A 20,784-nucleotide genomic window follows, 5' to 3' on the forward strand; every position below is an offset into this window, starting at 1 on the left:
ATTGCTTTAAATGGGAATGACATTGGCCATAAGAAAAATTACATTACTTTATGAAATGAAAAGCAAAACTGCATTCATTGCAGTAGCAACAGAACATGATCCAAAGTGTAAAATCACAGATGAAATTAAGAGTTTAAATCTCTGACAGTAATAAGTTGTTTAATTTTAATTTTAACAGCATATTTAAGACCAGTTTTGAACAAATGATACCTCATGGATTTAGGCATATTTTGTCATATTACATAAAGTGGCACACTAAAATAATAGACTAGTTGGTTTTCTTGGGTTTTTTTGTGCTAAGTATTTTGGAACAAATTTTGGTTTTATACCAGTGGCATAATAGTGAGTAGCATTTTACACGTATGACATACCACATGTCCTCTCTGCATTACGCCCAGAAGGTCATAGTGCCTTACAGCCATAGAAGGTGATTGCCATGACAATCAGAAGCTGAGTGCTTTTATTCAGATTTCATTCCAAAGTCCACGTGGTGCTGTGGACAATTGTTTGTGCAAAACCTTTCTGACTTAACCACTATAAATCATGACCTGTTTAACAAGCCAGTGTGCTTATGGGTACCTTAGCAGTATGTTTAAATACTTGCTAGAGGAAGAACTAGACCTGTTTAAAGCAGTTTTAGTATCCAAAATAGAGTGACATACCTTAAATCTTCATGGAGATGAAGAAAGTGAACAGAAATGGTGGCCTTTGGGCTTTTGGGCTGTTTGGAGTTTTTTGTTTCTGAGTTTGGCTTTTTGAAATATAAACATCCTGATCTCTGTCCAGGTGAGTTTCCTTTACAGCAGGGCATCGTGGAAGAAGAGGTTTTTAGATAGGTTATCATCTTTCTTCCTCAATTTAAGGCTCATTGAACTCGCTTTGCCCCTCCCTTTCTTTGTCCTTCTTACTGCAACTAGAATAATCTAAAGGGGTAATTCCACACATACTTGGAATTACTGAGATAATACAGTACCTTAAACTAAAGTGATTAATATCAGAAAATATTTAAATAATAAAATACCTGACTGCACTAAGATTTTTCCTATAATTTATTAGAAAATGATAAATTTTAGCAAAGGGAAACAAAGTAGAAAGGACAGAAGTTAAAAATTGTTGATATACTGTGTAAAAACTTGGCAGTATACTGAGGCATATGTGTCATATGTGTGATATATATATATGTTCGATTGACCCTAGCACCCAATTCCCTCTTTGAATGTTAAGACAAGGTTGATGGACATTATGATCTGTTTTTATTTTCAGATTGAAAATCTGCAGGAACAACTTAGGGACAAAGACAAACAACTAACTAATCTAAAAGACAGAGTGAAGTCATTGCAGACGGATTCTAGTAACACAGACACAGCACTAGCAACCTTAGAAGAAGCTCTATCAGAAAAGGTAATGTTTTCTCATGGAACAGCATTATGTGCTGCTCTTGTGGGTGAAGTTTGTCCAGAAAGTGTCTTTTTAAGTTGGTCTGGCACCTGTAACAAAGCCCGTGGGCCTTGCTAGGAAAGCAGGTGGCTCAGTTCTGGTAGGGTGAACAAGGTGTGATTCCTGGCTGATGAACTGAAACAGGACTCTGAGGTAAAGAAGGATGACCTTTTAAATGGGGATGGAGTAAATGGCCCAGGACATGGGAAGATTTTCCCTTAGTCAATGGGATGGGTGGTTGTTCCCTGAAATAGCTGAAAGTCATGGACACCTGACTTAAAGAATGTAGAGTTTTAGGTATTCTGATGGCTTTGTGGTCTTGATTATCCTGTTCTTTTGTCTGTTAAGCAGAGCCTAAATGAAGAGCCAACAGCAAGTGACTCTACCAACTCTTACCTTGGCTTGCTCTATTGGTTTCCTACACTTAATTTATAGGAGGAACTGTATTTCATAAAAAATCGTTAATTACTTTTTTCTTTAAAAACTAATATGCCTTTAAGTGGAAAATACCTAGCAGAAGGGATGAATCTGGCCTGTTTAAATTAGTGGCAACATTCCTGTCAGTTTCACTGAGGTCAGGGTTTTTCTTACGGTTAACTCTGAATACAAGATAATCCAGATGAATTTATGTGTCAAAAAAATTAGTACATGTATCCGCTTTTTGCAGCTCACAGATCTTAAAGTAGATCATTTACATGTGCACAGGTGAGTGCAACTAATTAAAGTACTATGTGCCATTCTGCAGTTTTACAGTTATTTATGGCTGTATATGATTTTAAAATGCCACTGTGGTGTTGGCACTAACATGTAAAATGCTAATGTCAGATTTTTTATTTCTTTGTATGTACGTTTAATCATTTTACGAACATTTGCTTGGTCAACATCAGTGAAAAATGTTGGCATTACTACTACTTCTGTGGTTTCATATAGATAAGCTCACAGCATTTATGCAGTAAAGAAAGTATACACATTTTGTTAATCTTATAATTTTAAATATTTGTATGTATCTGAAAATAAAATATCCTATTATTCTCAGACATACAAATTGTAAACATTTATTAAACTCAGGATGCATTATTTTTTAATATTGTAGTGAGGATTTGTCCCAGAGTTTGTTTAAAAATTGTGCTATAGAATTCCTTTGTGTATGCAACTTGAAATGTGGCAACACTAGAGACTCTGAAGGTACGGAAATTTTGTGTCAAGCTTAATTTGATTGCTGTAATAAAGGTTGAAAGTCCAATAAATAATGCTAGTTTTAATGTTTTGGAGAAGTTAGATAAGCTTAGATCTTTGAAATGTAATTTTGCAATTCATGTCTACTTCATTTGGAATTGCATGGATACATATGAACAGATTTATTTTTTTTAAAGAATCAGTGTGATTAGTGTTTTTTCCAAGTGGAATTGATTAGAACTCACATGGGATCCCTAAGACTGAATTCTGTATAAAGTAGTCACTTTGCTTATATACAGTCAGCTGAGAATGGCGTCCTCCCTGCAGTGTTTGCAGGATATTCCAAGACACATATACAATGAATACTAAGGGATATTTTCCTCTGCCACAGAGATTTCTGTCTTTTTGCAGCTGATGAAGGCAATGGTATCTGTTGTAAGCCAGTGGTTTTGAGAAGTGACATGAAGCTGAGTTGTGCTATGGTGTCTGGTGACTGCTTCAATCTCTATGGGGAGTTTGTTATATATAATTTAGGTGGCAGCATATAAAGGGAGTAACTCTATACACAAGTGATACACTTACTATTCTGTATTACTTCAGAAATACTACTTTGTTATATGAGCTTTTGAGAAACAGGGTACTTAATCTTAAAGCATTAGACACAATGAGTAGGAAGTTTCCAAGGTAAAAGCATTTCTCTGTATGATTTGTACAGAGAAATCGTGCACAATTTCTTTCCTATAGTGAGTTTCTTGAAGGCCACACTTTCAAGGGCAGGTTTCTCAGTATTAAGGGTAGTCTCTGGGATGTACTTATACATTGAAAGAAGCCAGTAGGCATCTTCTGGAAATTCCAAATGAACTGTTATGTTTAGTTTGCTTGTGTCTTCTGGCAGCTAAATACCTTGGCAGTTTGTTTACATATGTGTCATTCCAATTTCTGTCCAGCTTTCCAATTCATCATAGTTGCTCTCAGTGAGTAACCTTTCTTATCCCTATTCCTGTCTGCAGTAACATTCTTAAGACCTACAGATTTTATCAATAGTTATTAACTTTTACACTTCAAATACTGTTAAAAGTATGAATAGATTTTTGTTCAAATGGGACAAAACAAGAACCCTTAGTGATAGTTTCTTACTAACAGTGCATCAATATAAGTACTTTTATCAATTTAAATTTGTACTGCTGCCAAAGATGCTGCTTTCATTTAAGAATACCTGTTTTCCATGGAAACACATTGTTTGTGGGGTGTTTTTGTTTTTCCTAGAAATTATGTCACGACTATTTTGCAGCTTTATCATCCTGTTTTACACCCTGAGATTAGGTGCAATTTTGGGTTTTACCTTAATTCTTTGTCAATTCAACAGTTTTTGGAATTTTAATTAAAAACAAAAGATGAAGAAAATACTCCAAAAGCATCATGGGAAGTTCTTCTAAAATAGAAATTAAATTTATTTACACCAATTTAGTTAGCCACAGTTCACTAAAATTGAATTTAAATATTTTCTTAGTTTCCACGTGAAGAAAAAAATACATTAAAATGTGATCATATAATATGAATGAAGTATGAAACAATTTTTAAAGTCCAAAACTCAAATGTTTGAGCACTTATGTTTTTCCTGCATTCTTCTTCAAAATATTCAGATTGAGGTTTTGGCCCCGAATTAGAAAATATGGCTCCTTATTCTTCACAAAAACAGATGTTTTTCCAAGTATCTGTCTCCGATATTCTTTTTCTTTCATATTTAGTCATTAGGTAGCTTGGTAACACTAAATGAGAAATTACTGTAAACATCATAAAACAGCATCAAACTTTCCTGGAATGGACTCCTTTTAATCTTTGTATCCTTCCGGAATTATTGCTGATATAATTTTGTTCTCTTTTCAGGAATCAGAAATGAATCAGCTCAATTTTAGTCACTTTTGAGTGCATTCTAGAACTAAATTGAAAAAAAGTATTAATTCAATTCTTTATCCCTAAGTTTTGAGCCTCTCTTAAGTACTGAAATATCTTAAGAAGAATAAAGATTACATTGCAATAAACAAAAAATAAGTTTACTCCTATTAAAAAAAAATAAAAAAAACCAACCCAAACCAACTTTAAAATCAGAATCTGCAAAACTGCTATCAGCTTCCTTGATGTTATAACGAGAAACTTTTCAAAGAATATCTCGGCTCTTGGACTGGCCCAAAGCAGCTCAAGAGGTTGCTTTCATGAAGCTGATATTTATAAAGTTGGTCCTACTGTAGCAGCATACAGCAGATAAGCAATTGAGTATGTCTGATAATAGAGCTATATGCTGTGGCAATTCAGTTCCTGTTTCTGTGATAAAGTGCAAATAGATTAGACCTGTGAGGTCCTAGATTGGTGCATAAGGAAAGCTTGCCAGTGCAAATAAGACTGAAACAAGAACACATTGTTGGGATTTCTGCAAGTTAGCTGTTAATCAAGAAAAACATGGTATATTAGGGCCTTTTAACACGTTTTGACATTTAGCCTTATGCAGCTGACAGATAAATTAGTCTTCTTTTGTGATAGGCTGAGAAAAAAATTATACTGTTCATTAATAAGATGAAATAGTGTTATGTTTAATTCATTATAGAAAAAAAATCATTTAGGTAAATAAATCTCAAGAAGGAATTGGTATAAAACTAAGCTTGAATCCACTAAGTGGATTCTGAATGATTATTAAGCTACTCCACTTAGTGGAGGCCGGCATTTTAATGTTAATATTCAAGGAATTAAGAATTTATATTATTTGCTACTAGGAATAAACTTGGAATTTATTTAGTATCTCATATCCCTTTCTTGCAAAATCTATATGGGAAAAGCCAGCTAATGTACTAGATTTTTTGTTTTGAATTTTACTATTTGCTGGTTTGTCATTTGTGTAATACTCAACAATGTTGCTGTTGAAGGACCTTCATTCTGTTGCCAGGAGTTGTGTACATCTGCAGTGCCAGGGAAACAGATTTAATAACACATAGCCTGCTACTTTTAGTTTTGGCCATATCTTTTTTTGCTTTATGCTAAGTGGAAAGCAGTATGTCATCAATGTGTATTTGTTTCTGAATGAAATATGTAGGGATATGGGTAGTCAACACTGTTTTCTGTTCAGATTCTTACAGTAATGCTAATTTGGTAATATGTATGTTCAGTTAACTAGATTGTAAAAGGGAGTCCCAGATGTCAGGGGAATGCTTGGTGCAAAATTAAAGAAGCACTATGAGCTTCCAGCCCTTTGAAAAGGTTTTCCTGAGAAACTGAGTAGCAAATAATAACTATACCAATATTCTTATTACAAGATTATTCAGTATAGTGCTGATTATTTCCCAATGTCTAAAAGATTCAAAATATATTTATTTATGGACTTAAATATAACTACTTATTTGGTAAAGATCTTTAGCTAGTTGTTGAAAATGTTCTAATAATATTTAACATTAATTTTACTAATATATATAATTACATTATAAAATAATCAGTGATGTATTTTTAAAAATTTTGAGTATTGGTGAAACAAATTACTACAGCTGGAAGCCAATTATAAAACTGGAAGAAAAAGAATTAATGTATCAGAGGAACACTAATGTTTGAAATGGCTCTGTAAGGCATATTTTTGAAATATATCACATTTTTCACTTAGGCATAGTTTCACATCCAATAATAGACAGTCATATAGCAAGCATCAATGAAGATTAATAACCCCATCTGCTTTTGACACGTGCTCTTAACTGCTCATGTTACATAATAAAATACGTTGCGTCATCGCTTGTTTGCTATATAAACATAATGCAAAAGTAAGTTAATTTTTAAAGATTTAAAATAAAAATAAGGAAATATAAAAATGAAGATTTAAATGCAATTAAGCATATTAGAATTTTAACTTACACTGGGGTCTACAATTAGCCCTCTAATTAGCAGCCACAAACACTAGAGACATTGCAAATAAGCAAAGATCAATATGAGAGGCTGAATTTTTCTATTTCTTGAATTGGCCTTTTAATATTTTCAGGGAAAAGCATAACTCATTGAAATAAAATTGATTTAAGGGTAGCCAAGGTTTAAATCAGTAATTTAAAATAATAAAATATTTATTCAGCTCGTGCAGAAAATGATTATCAGTTTTAAACTTTATACATGCAGATAATATGGCATTTAAATGATAGGAGGGTGAATAAATGGGAGATCTTCAACAGATGCTTATTGAAAGGCAGATATATAGAAGCTGAAAATATAAGGGGACACTTTATGGAAAACTTCCCAGTCTTCTGAAAACACTGTGTGTTCCATTTTCTAGTAACTAGTTCCTTTGTTATGCAGCATGACAAGAAGCAGAGGCAATGGACAGTTGTCAGCAGAGTTGCTGATGTAGTCAGTGTTGCAAAAGGATGAATTGTGAAAATGGGGGAGAGAGACAGCAGAAGAGAATCAACCAGTGCTTGAGCTACAGAATCTAGAAAATGTCTCTGTGTAGTCCACAGAACCAATGAGACTGGAAAAGACCTCTGGAGATCATCTAGTCCAAGCCAGCTGCTCAAAGCACTGTCAACTAGAGCAATTTGCTAAGGATCTTGTCCAGCTGGGTTTTGAATATCTCCAAGGTTGGAGACTGCTGGGATGAAAATCACAGACTCGAGTTTAGGCTCTTTTTTATTAATTTAAGTGTTGACAGTTGGCTTTTTGTAAAATATGCCTTGAGCTTTAAAAAGCACAGAAGCAGTCTTCAGAAGATCCTCTAGGGCTTGGAGGAACATCATACCTAGTGTATGGAGAAAATGAAAGAATAACCAGGATTGTCCAAACAATATACACATTTTAAAAGTACTGTTACTACTTAAGCTAACTTTGATAACGAATTAACTTTTTTCTTTCATTATAATGACTAAGTTAATTGTAAATCAGAATGGGATGTACAGCTGCTGAAATGTTGCTTGCATTATAGTATTTGTTGAGATATAATAATCACAGCTGAGAGTATATTGATATGGGTAAAGGTAAATTTTATGTATACATGTAGTGTTTGTATATATCTCTCTACAGATGTATCTCCAGTGTGTGTGTTTGTATCTATGTGGCAGCATAAGGACAGAGGGTATTAGCATGAGATTTTTCTCTTTCTAGTAATATTAGGCTTCCATCAGCCTTGTCCAGTTCTATGAAATAGCACTTTAAGTATTAATCTCACTCTTAAATTACCTGGAGATTTCAAGGATATGTACAGGAGGACTAGAATAGGATCTGCGAGTACGCTGATGGTTCTACCTCAGCCATGTCACTGGTAGTGTAGGACTTCATCAGTCAAGATATAGTTTTGTCCCATGTAGGTTTAACTTTCCCAAATGATGTTGCTTCTACTGCCCCCCTGACTACCACTTCCAAAATGACACTAGCTAATAGTTTCCCTGATATTCTGCTTAAATTGACCTATTCCCAATTCAAATGCAATTCTAGTGGTTACTTTATTTTACCCTAAATACTTCTTTCTGATTAGTATTTGCATCTTTCAAGTAATGGTAGAACATGAATTTGAAGAATGTAACTAAACCTAGAGCATCTGCTTTTTACACTTCACCCTTTGAATTCATCACTCAGTACTTGACTGATGATTTTCAATAATCATTATAATATTAACTGGAAGTCAGCAAAACATTTGAAAAACATGGTTGAGTTTAAATGTGTGTAGACTTACTGATAATTAGATGGAGAAAAATCTTCCTTTGGATATCATAAATTGTATCAGGGTAGTTTTTCTGTCTTGGAAAACTTTTTTTTTTTTTTGGTCATGTCAAAATACAATACACGTAAACTAAGTTACTGATAGTTAGCAAGTGATTGATTTCTAATTAGATTTGGAACCTTGAAAACTTCTTGCAATCACTATAGAGGCTACTAGATTTCAAAAAAACATAACCAAATTCAAGCTGAGTAAACCAGTAATGGCCTCTCTATTTTGCACTTTTATTCAAGACTGCAATCACTTATGAATATAGGAAATACATTACTGAGGTTAATAACTTCCCATATCTATCACAAGACTAAACATTTCATATCAGTATAGATATGTAATGAAGTTTCTGCGCTATGTTACTCTTATCAAGCATTTAAAACCTTGATCTGATGCTTTTGAAATCAGGGGAAATCCTGCCTTGACTTTACTACCATTAACTCAATCATCAGAAGGTCAATTTTTCTAAGTGCTACTTAATGTAAAGAAATTTTATTCTGTCTTTTCTTAAAATGATTCCCAACTTTCCCATTTTGTAATCCTTTCCCTTGTTAGGAAAGAATTATAGAGCGCTTGAAGGAGCAAAGGGAGAGAGATGACAGAGAAAGACTGGAAGAAATTGAATCTTATAAAAAAGAAAACAAAGACCTGAAGGAGAAAGTTAATGCTTTACAAGCTGAACTGACAGAAAAGGAGGTCAGTCTATTCAGTTAAATCTGTGTTCTTGTATCTATGTCATTATGATGAAAGAAAGTGCATTTGGATTAATCTTGAATCATTTTAAGTACTGAAATTCTGCCACTTCAGTGGTCAGCTTCTGAACTGCTGTTTTCTTAAGCATTCTTCACAGTCCTCACTTTTGTACATAAATATTGCTTCAGTTTTTCTGTAAGTGTGTGTCATTACCCCTGATTTTTCCTTTAAGCCTTCATGAGGCTCAAATATTCCATTGTTGCTCCTGTTTTCGTTTGTCAGTTAGATCAATGGATTTCAAAGTAGTTGTACTTCCAGAATATAATGTCAGCTTGTCTGTATTATGAATGTTTCTGTGTTCCACTGTATGCCGGCTCCTGTGGCTCCAACTGGTTGTATTCTGAAAACGGTGTTTTGCTATCAGTGCTTATCTTTGTGTCAACTCTTTCTGGGGAAGGGGAGGGGGAACAGGATCCAAGTGATTACTAAGTTGGAAATAAGTTAGTGTCCTGGTGACTAGGAATTAACTTTTTACTCTTGGTCGTTTTTCAGTCTAGTTTAATCGATCTCAAAGAACATGCATCTTCATTGGCATCAGCAGGGCTGAAAAGAGACTCCAAACTTAAGTCTTTAGAAATAGCCATAGAACAAAAGAAAGAAGAGTGTAGTAAGTTGGAAGCACAGTTGAAAAAGGTAAGTTTCATCTTGAAAAAAACAAAAATCAGAAAAACAAAAATCAACATCCCACACCCTCATTTTGAAAAGATGAGCTTATTTACTCTTCTGGAGTAAATCTAAAATCTACCCATCTTGCATCAAACACTGCTAACTTTTTCTTAAGAGGCTTGTACCAAAGCCTCAGAAATTATCTTGATTCTAAGAAGCTGCTACAAACAGATGAACTGGGAGCAGGACATTGGAGGGAAAGTAGAAGAGCAGAAAGAAATTATCAAACCAGCACTTTGTATGTATACGAATTTATACTGCTATTAGAAGTAGACTGAAATGTTTGTAGCTTGGGGAAAAAAAATAAATTAAAGCTCATCCAAGAAATGCTGTACTTCCTAATAAAAAATATCTCCTTCCAAAATGGAAACTCTAGCTAGGTTTTATTTTGGCATTTTTCTGGCTTCATTGGTGAACACATGTTTGGGGGTAATTAAGCAAAATAATGTATAGTTTATCTCAGCTAGCAAGTCATTATTTCTATTCAGCATGTAGTGGAAGCAAGCATTTAAAGGAAAACATACAAATTCTATATTTTATAACATGGTTTTATTTAAATTGAAGCATTAAAATAGTTTTTGCTTAAATGATTTGCAAGTTTGTTGATGCTTTTTCCTACCATACATTGTTTCTCTGACCTTTTTCTGTGTCATTGGTAATGTCTGCTCTCATTGTTTGAACACCAATCTCATGGCATATTTGATGGGTTTAGGCATTATGTTTGCCTTCTGCAATTCATGACTTAGTGTTTGTTGAACATTAATATTGATATCTAATGTTTCATTTTCTGGAAAAGAATATTTATTTGTTCTATGAATGTTACCACCATTAGGATAATATTCTGACACTCTTTCTACCCAGGTTGATTCGTATCCTTCTCTGTGATTAAGCAGTGTTTCAGTAGCCTTACCTGTGAAGAAGGTATTGCAAAGTCTAAAGGATACCGAAGTGTAAACCTTATACTTTTATGATTTCTTAATTCAGAATGAATATGTGCCTGTGTTACAGGTTTAGTTGTAGAGAGGAAGGAAGGGAATCTTTTTCAATAAACATATACAAAAGCTCTTAATGGAAACAAAACTACTTTAAATGTTTGATAGCTTAGAAATGCTATTGATGTCAGAATGAAAATATCCCAAAAAAGTATTTCTCTGGAAGTCCTTTATTTTGTTTTCTTTTGTTAGAAAATGCATTTATTTACTTTGCACTTCACTACAAAATATACTTCATTACAATGTGGAATACCTTATTTACTTCATTTAAAAAACTAGTTAAAAAAATACCCCTAAAAGCACAGATCACTTAAAAAAAATCCTCTTGAAGGACTTGAAATCTTAAGTCAATCTTTTATGACTGTACATATAAACACATCATATGGTCATGGAAAAATAAGCACTTATAAAAGTCAAAGAGTGTCTGGGACGTCTTTCATATAAAAAGGGAGTATGTTCCCTGTGTATAAATACAAAGGATTATTAAATGAAAGTTGAAAACATAATAGTTTTATTATATCATAAATACAGCGTAAAGCCCCAGTGGAAATTCACCCAACATTTGTAGGAGACCAGGTATTTCCACAATAAAACGTAGTTACAACCTTCTTTGTGGGCATGTTTAGTTGAATAGAAACAGTGACTGTTAATGATAGTAGACTCCAAACAGTAATTCTCAATTCACATTTTCTCTAATAAAATACTTTATGTTCAAACCTGTAAATATCCTGTGTTAAAAGTAATTGGTCCCCAGAAATATGCCTTCACCATGTTTTCACTCCTTAGGAAACTAACTGAAACAGAATTCTTGCATATGTCTGAGTTAGAGTAGGAGGGAACATCAACATAGTTCGGAGTAAATTAACCTGCATGTCCCATAGGTGTGCTTATGTATGAACATTAACCACTAAGGAAGCTAGAAGGAATGGGCGCAGTTTATATCTATCTTTCAAAAGTGACTCCAAAGGGCTGTCTTGTTATTTTCAGAAATTTGAATGCAGCTTACACATTACTCCTCTCTAAGAATATCGTAGAGGAGGCACTTTCATTATGGTATTGCACAATCATCATTGTTAAATGTCAATTTATATGTTTTAACAAATTATACTAATAAATGTGAAGATAGTATTCTGAGCATGTTTGCTAGGAATTAGTTTTCCATGAGCACTAATGGTAAGAAGTACTATGCTTGAAAGAAAATGTCTAAAAGGGGCAAATCCAAAGTCTGTAAATTGAAAAAAAAAATTATTTTTAAAGTTGCTCTTCCCCTGTTTCCACTCCTTCCTATTTATGGAGGGAATAAGATTCATTTGATGATAATAAAGATGATTTTTATTGGCCCTGGTTAGATCCAAATATTTTTCGGTATTAGTTAACTGGATTGTTTGCGTTTCAGCAGGAGAAAACATGCTAGTTCTAAACCCACTGTTTTAATTTTATAGAGTAGACACTTTTTAAAAAGTAATAAATAGGATACTCATAAAAAGTAATTATTCATGTGACATGCTGTATTTTGGGACACAAAATAATGTTTAAAACCATAGACATACTTATTAAAATTGTTGTGACAAAGATTATGGATTGAAATTCATAAAATTCAAAAAATATATCATAAAACCCAGAAGAATGCTCAATGCTTTTTTTGCCAGAATTCTACAGACTTTTTGTTGACTTACTTTGTATTCCTACTAGTGAAAGAACAGCAGGAATTACATAATAGGTAGCTAAGTGTTTTTATATATATATACGTGTGTGTGTATGTGCATGTATATATATATAATCCTATTATCCACTCTAGAATTCCTTCCTTTTGTTGTTTTTCATTATCTTAAATTTACTTACTGACATATTTGCAGTTGCTAAAGTACTTTTTGCCAAGCTGTACTGTTCGAAAGTCATTCTGCATAGAAAATTCAGTCTTGTGTTAAACAAAAGGAAAGTAATAAATTTAATGATACAATTTAATTAATCTTTTATTATTACCATCTTTGAAGCTTTGGTGATAAATTGCAGCCTCAGCCAAAAGCACTTTTCGTGATTCATTGCTTGAGACCAGCACTTAATGTATCATCAAAAGTGGACACCTTTCTTTATTTCACGGGTTATTTAACTTGAGAAAGGGAAAGTAACACAAACCTTAAATTTCTTACTCCAGCTATTCTTTTTTAGGAGCCAAAGTCAACATTTATGTTTCCCCAGTGCCTCTCACTTTCACCAAGGAATGTTTAGAATCTTAAATTTCTACTTTCTTATGACAAGTTCTTCTGTGCAAATGCACTGGTTTTGTTGAGCTAATGCTGTTTTCCTGGATCTTTCCTTCTTTTCCTGTCTGTGCTTCACTCCCTTCCAATTTTGCAATGTAGCAAGCCGAACAGTTGTTCAATCAGATGTACAATCCAGTAAGTTCTTTTTTAAAATGCCCGCTGTAACATATGAAAGCATGAGGATCCATTACCTTACTGTGTTGTGCACTTCCTCTGTGGAGCTTTGCAGAATATCTCTAATGCTCACTATGCTCTATTCATTATAACCAGATAAATGAACTTTGTGGACTTCAAGGCCATTTTAAGAATATGAGAAGTATTAAATAGGTACATACAGTATTTCTGAGAAAAAAAACATCCTAGCCTTTAGGTCCTCAACTTCTCCATCTTCTCTATTAGAAAAAGCATGCAGATGATTTTTTTTTCTTTGCTTTTTAATTCCTCCTTCTGCAGTACTTTATATGATCCTTCAAACCTAAATAACTTTATTGAGTTTATCTTAAGTGACTGAGTTGATTATGTGAACAATAAATCTAGGAAGTAACTAATACAATTGTCAAAAGTCCATATGATTAAAATAGTTCAGATAGTTTTACTCATAGAAAACTGTATACATTCAGCATATACATATATATATGTAGATAATATGGAAGCATTGTATTTAATCAAAGAAAATGATGAAATATAAGAAGATGAATGCAAAGGGCAGTGTTTGAAAAAAACAAACAGTATTACATCGGCTTGTTTAGCATTATTATTCTTGCCAGCATCTGCTTTAACTGCACAATCTCTACCCTTTTGATTGTGTTCCTTTTTCAATCTCAGGAAGAGGTGTAACAGAGTTGTCTCTCTGCAGGAAGCAGTTTTCATTTTATGGCTGAGACATTTAATGTGCTGTGATCATCACAGGACAGAGAAAATTATGTAACTGTAACAGCAATTCACAAGCTATAGTTTACATATTAATCATAGTTGGAATTACCATTTAATAGGGATAGTATATATCGAAGAACAGTTTTGTAGCTTAAGTAATGTGATACAGTGCATTCGGGAAGGTATTGTGTTCACTGAAGTCAATGGGAATTTTGTCATTAGTGTCAGTGGACCAGGATTCCAGCTTTGGAGTCTATTATTGCTAAGTTTTGTAGCTTCTAACAATGTAATGGATATGTCATGACTTACGTGTGGGAAAAGAGTCCCACAGAACATGCTGTATTGACTTTTAAAGCTATTGGTTAACTTTTTTTTAGAATCCAGTAATCCATTTTAAGTAGCATAAGATCTGATATCACATTTACCATCCAGCACACTGCTGGTCAAAGAGCTTTTCCATCTGAATGATAAAACCCTTTTTTCTGTATCATCTTGGATCACCTTTGTGGTAGTTATGTTTCTATTCATATCATTTGCACTCCTACTGTGCATGTCTTTTCAGACTGCAGTCTTTTTTTGTGTTAATTTTTTTCTTGATTTTCATAAATGCTTTCCAGTCCTTATTTCAGTATTAGTTATTCTGCTGTATGGAATTCGTATGTTACTACCTAGTCTATTTGCGTGTGGTATTCCAAAGTCAGTCAGGTTTTTTTTTAATTTTATTTTTTCTGCCTTTACATGCTTAATTTTCAAAAGGACAGCCTTTCAGCAGTTCCAAAATAATGGATGCAAGATCCTTTTCCTTTGGCATCAGGCAGCAATTGTAGTATATCCTTGAGATGGGTTTTCTTAAATAAACTTTTGCTCATCATCTTTCTTCTCCTACTTATATATATATATCAGTCTACTTTTAATAACATAAGTAATGATCCTCTTCTCCCCCATAACGACCTAAGGTCTCGAAATGAAATCATGATTTGATTGAAGTCAAAGGTAGCATATTCTTTGAATTTCACAAGGCCAAGATTTCACCTATGTCCTTTGAGATGGCATAATAGCAGTTACCTGAAACATTTTTTGTACTGCAAATCGTTATGTCACTTTATTTAATAGAATATCTCCTTACCTTTTTTTTTGTTTGAGAATAATAGTGTTATAAAAAAACCAGATGCCAGTTAAGTCTTAAAATATTGACGTTTACATTTGTTTACATGTGTCAGAGAAATAACAGTCAATCTCTGAGTAGACCTCTTTCAGCCCATGCAGTAATGTAGAAATCTTTTTGTGGTGAAATGTCTTTTTTCTACTATGTCACACAGGTATTAACTCCTAGACTTTCACTTATTGCTAAATCTAATGTTTTTAAAATGCAGCAATGGATAGAAGTCTCTTATACACATTTGAGCACCAAAGTGGAGATGATACAGAAGGGGTGCTAATCCTATATACTCTATAGTAAATGATTTCACAATGTATTCACCTGTGTGAATAAGACATGAGCAGAATTGGGCACACATTTCTTCATGTTTGTTCTGAAAGGTGAACTTTTTAAAATACCCAGTGAATACTTGTGTAAAATTGATTATAAGTAGTTACATGATTGTTTTTGTCCTGTAGTGAAAATATAATTATGTACTTAGTTGGAGTTCTGGTGAACCTTTTTCTGAATAGTAGAGACTTAATTTTCCAGATGCTTCATCAAAGCAATGTCAGATTAAAACTTAAAGTACTTGCAGAATCCACTCTGAATTGCTTAGAGCAGGTCCCTGAAGTTAAATAAAAAAAACCTTGAATTTTAAGGAGACTACAAAAATATTAAAGTGACAGCAATTATTTTAGTTTATTATTGAAAGTAATAAAATTTGAAGGATCTTACAAAGTAATTTCTTGCATGTAAACTCTGCTGTTCCATTTATTTTTTTATTAAGTATTCAGTTGATTTCTGTGTACGTTTGTGTCTGAAGCTTTAAAAATTAAATACTACATTTATCCATCCATTTCTGTTATGCACAATAATGCTTGCATGATTGCACCATAAAATTTTAATAGACTAAATAATTCATGTTGCATGTCTGCACCACATTATTATGGTGTTTCTGTAGGAAATTTGTGATTTGCATAAGGAAATGTTACTTTATTTCTAAAGTATTTGTAGTGCTTATTAAACAAATATCAGAACAGATACATAATTACTGTAAGAATTGGTGAAATTCTAATAGTAGAGTGATATGCTATTTTTATTGAATTGTAAAAATAACATAAAACAACAGTCACAAGATGGACAGACAAAACATCGTAAACCAAGAGTGCTAGTTTGAAACTAGTCTAATCCGCATACACCAGTATTATCATTTACAGGTACAGATTAAGAGAGCAATTACTTTGCTGATGAAAGGTATGCATGAACCAGTCTCTCTTATCCATGAAAGCCCCATAAAAACAAAAAATGTGTTCTTCCCAAGAAAACAGAGAACTTAGGGAGAAAAAGGGGGACAGAAATGAAGAAAGGATAGAAGAGAGGACAGCAGTAATAGATAGAGACTTTCTGATTCATGTGATAACCATGCAGCTTCAGGTTAGAAGTGATCCAAGCCTGTCTCTCACAGCCTGCAAAAAGCCAAAGAAATCTGCCCTGTCTGGGTGGGAGCAGGGTCAATATCAGCTGAGCTGCCTTTCATCTCCTTTGGGCCTACTGTTTGACCTCAAAAGTCAAGTTTCGTCTGTCAACAAATCACCCCTGACCTGTATAAAACAATTTTTAAAAGTGCCTAGTTCAGATCCAAACACATCTTTCAAAGCCATAAAATATAATCGGGCACTTATAAGTAATTCTATGCCTTTGTTCTGGGAACGTCAGATGGATTGTGTTTTGCTCTTTTGTAGTATCAGCAGCTTTATTTACAGCATAAGGATTCCCTTCAAGGGACTCGTTGCAAGTTAGAATACCACCTGCAGAAAGCTCTTTTTAAAATATGTTTTATGTTCTTGATCTCCCGTTCTAACTTTCCTTTCCTTTTTCTTTAAGACCCTGGTAGAAATCTGATTCCTGCCAGTAGTCTGACAATATTCTATGGGAAGTGCTTGTAGAAGTAGAGGCAACCAACTTACTTGGTGGTTTGCAATACTGGGATCTTTTGTTTGCATGTTTGTTTTGTAAAGATTGGAATAATCTTATACTTGTCTTTGATCTGAATGCTTATATTGATTTATATGTGACATTACGGATAACTGTGCTGCACCTCAAAAACCTGTATAGGTTGGATTGGATTTAATCATATCTTAGAGGTTCTGCTTCATGTTGAGAACCATAGGGAAATACAATGACCACTTTTGTGCTATGGAATTTTGCCAAAACACATCCCACAAATATGGCATGGCATGAGTACCACAGAAAGCACAAGAATTGAAAATATTTCTGCAACTTAACTTTAATTTCCTTAGCATACTACTGAGCAAGGACTATAGGGCTAAACTGAAGAATATAATTTATATCTATTATTTCAGGTGATGTTTCAGTTATAAGCTGTGCAGTAGATAATTTGTTCAGTACATTTCTGAGCTGATGTGTAACAGGAATATTCTATGACAGTTGACCATTTGGCACCTTTGCACCTATCATGTTCTTGGCCAATTATGTATTTTCATCATAGAAAGTCCAGTGTGGCAATGAAAAGCCAAAAAAAAGGACTGGCTTCTCTATCTCTTCATTACTTCTTGTCCTGGGTTAAAACTAGGGTAGAGGCGCATAGGGGAAAAGATTTTTTGGGCTGAAGCTGGGAGTTCTTGTATGCTAAAGTGAAGAAAAGACTGATTAGAGGCAGGAAGGTGGGTGTTTTGCCTGTTTCTGAAATGATAGAAGCAAGGCTGGTAAATAAGTGAATTATACACTAAAATACACAGAAATGGAAAGGTGACAGGGAGGAATGTGAAAGAGCAATAGCCTCTAGAGGGGAACTGTGAAATTCTGGATTTACCCTTGGAAAGGAAGTAGATATCTGAAGAGCAATAAGGAACAACATGCTCTTTGCATAGGTTTCTTGGTATCTTAAAGGTGGGAGTTGGGTTGTATTTTCTTTTTCTAGAGTGAATTTACCTTTACCAATACATTGAATTATTTTTATTCTTTGCAAAAGAACACTTACTGTTCATTTTGGGGAGATAAAACATTGCCTAATTTCTTAATAGACCTGATGGAAAATTGAAGTGGTTTGCAGCTGAAAATTGGTACACCGTCTCTCACATAATTGACCCTGAGTCTGAGTATTACATTTATTTAAAAAATTACAAAGCCAGATGGAAGTAAATTTTTTGACAGAATTAACACCTGGTGTAAAATAAATCAAAGTTTATTATTAGAGGAGGAAGATTTATGAGGATGAAAAGGAATCATCTGTTGCTAGCATCTCACCCAAACTGTAAAATCAAGATACTGTCTGGATGTTACCTGGAAATGAACTCTGTGCTAGGGAAGTCCAGTATCTGCATAGAATTCAGGGCTGGAGCATGTATTATTATCCTAAATAGAGAATTTGAACAGCAAGGCCAGTAAGTTTAGTAGCATTCTCATGTCATTCCCTTGGCTTATTTTGGTGACCAAATATTTCTTCAGAATAAAAATCTCACAGTTAGATAAATAACACTTAAAATCTACTATCTTTTTTCTTATTATCCTCATGCTTAAATGATATGTTACATGCAACCCCCTAGGTTTCTTCCCTAGTAATTTCAATTTTTAAATTGCTGTATTTAAACTAAACCCAGACCTGTTCTTTATTTATACAGAAACTTTTGACCATTGCAAAGAATATGAACCTTCTAGTACCTGTAGTTTATATTAATTCTCTCCAAAACACGCATGTTTCATTTTGATCTGCATTTCTTTCATTGCTTGCTTGCAATGTCTATTCCCTGAAATTAAGAAGATAAATACACCCACGTCTTCTCTGCATAATAAGATAGTTGGAGGACCTTAATTTCTAAATACCCTGAACTTCTGTAAAATTCCTGTATGTTAAGAGAATGTTATCTGAATTTTCTATGTTTAATGTGCAGTGCCTTAAACTACTTGTTTTTTCCTTGCCTGCTCTTTCAAGATGCCAATTAGGAATAATGGGAAGCAAGGGGTAGGCTAAGCATTGCAGTGCATTGTTGTTTCCATCTGTCTGTGATTATTCCAGCCAACAGTTTAAAGCACTTGATGCCAGATCATGCTCCCGTTGAAGTTAATTGGGTTTTTGCCATTAGGTTTGATGGGAGTAAGATTGGGCTCTGCACTGTTGTTGTTGTTGTATTCATTGCATTCTTTCTTGTCTGTGAAACTGCCACCCACCCATCCATGCATGTGTTTGCCAGGTTTGTGCCTTTTTCACCAATGGGCTTGTTCTTCTGATGTTTCAGGTTAAGTATTAATGATAAGAGAAAAAGGATTATTGGGTAAAATGTCTGCTGAAAGCAACTTTTTAATTTATTGTTTTATCTTTCAAAAACACCACTGCATAAAAACAATTTCTTCCATTTAAATTCTTTGTAACAAACTGCATTTGAAACATCTGGTGATACAGATTACAATATGTATATGTCTATCTCTGTGTGTGTGTGTATATATATACACACACATGGACAAAGTGTATATATATGGGGAAAGAGAGACAGTATGATTTATTAAGAAATTGCCTACATATTTGAAACACTTTAAAAGCTTAATGTGAATTAAATTAATTATAATGTGTTTTTTAAATTAAAAAAAACCTTAAAATATGGTCACTTTAATATGTAAAAAACCTTATTAAATCCCCTCCCTGTTCAGGATGATAGCATTTGACTATAATTTTAGACCATGAAGACACTTGCATTCCTTTTTGTAACGCTTCTCTAGAAAATATTTTCATCAGACATCAAAACCCATAGTCCTTTCTGATGAAAGTTTGAACTCCGAGATTGAAGAAGTAAAGCTCTTAAAGCCATATAAATTATTGTCATCCTTATTTTTTTAAAAATATTGATTCTGAAGGCTCATGAGGCTGAAGAGGAGGCACGGATGAATCCAGAATTTGCAGACAGAATAAAACAGCTTGACAAAGAGGCATCGTATTATAGAGAAGAATGTGGCAAAGCTCAGGCTGAGGTTGACAGACTTCTAGAAATACTCAAGGAAGTAGAGAATGAGAAGAATGACAAAGATAAGAAAATTGCTGAGTTAGAAAGGTAATTCTTGTATTATTTGTTTGACATTGAGTGGCACTTTTATTTACTTGATCTTCATTGCAGAGCAGAGAAGTTAAGAGTAGAATATGCTTTTTAACAGAATATTTGTTATGTCTCATAAAATTGAATCAGAAATGAAAAAAATGGCTACCTGAGAACTGCATCTCCTGTCTGCTGACTTTGGAACAATTTAAGGTTTCCACTTTTTAATAGTCTCCATAAAAGAAACATATATAGGAAAAGCTATATGCAATTTACAGTGACAACAACAAACCTTATTAAGGAACAATCCTTTCTTTCTAGTAATTGGTAAATCAAAACTGTCCCCACACATGTTTCTTGAATGTGAACAGCAGCACTAGTTCTCAGAGGTCTTGAAAAATATTGGTAAGTATTTCTAACCAGTCTCACATATTTCTAACCAGTCTCATGACTAACTAATAGTAGTTTTAACTGTTTCTCAGTGTTTCTGTAGTCTTTGTGCACTTCAAATTACTATTTTCTGATGTTGACCAGGCAGTGTTTGTCTTATTTCTGGAAGGTTGTACAGTCTTTCCTTAATGGAGACAGCAGGATTTTGGGATCCATTTGTCTCATGCCCTTTGTAATTAAAAGATTCTTGGGACCTTCTCCCATATGGCATGCTGCATAAGCAATATATGCGGATCTGATTTCTTTGTTCCCTTCCTGTACT

At 33.7% G+C, this 20,784-nt stretch overlaps 1 protein-coding gene across 2 annotated transcripts in view; it reads left to right on the plus strand.

The window, feature by feature from the left end:
• ERC2 (ELKS/RAB6-interacting/CAST family member 2) overlaps positions 1-20,784 on the plus strand; it is a 535,854-nt gene that overhangs the window by 212,715 nt on the left and 302,355 nt on the right. For both annotated transcript variants that reach the window (XM_064453879.1, XM_064453878.1), the window contains exons 8-11: positions 1,264-1,401; positions 8,894-9,034; positions 9,584-9,724; positions 19,897-20,090. In XM_064453879.1, coding sequence (XP_064309949.1) covers positions 1,264-1,401; positions 8,894-9,034; positions 9,584-9,724; positions 19,897-20,090 — 614 coding nt within the window. The remainder of the gene's footprint in view (positions 1-1,263; positions 1,402-8,893; positions 9,035-9,583; positions 9,725-19,896; positions 20,091-20,784) is intronic.

This window comes from Phalacrocorax carbo, chromosome 6 (assembly GCF_963921805.1).
Source record: "Phalacrocorax carbo chromosome 6, bPhaCar2.1, whole genome shotgun sequence".
Taxonomy (NCBI): Eukaryota; Metazoa; Chordata; class Aves; order Suliformes; family Phalacrocoracidae; genus Phalacrocorax; species Phalacrocorax carbo.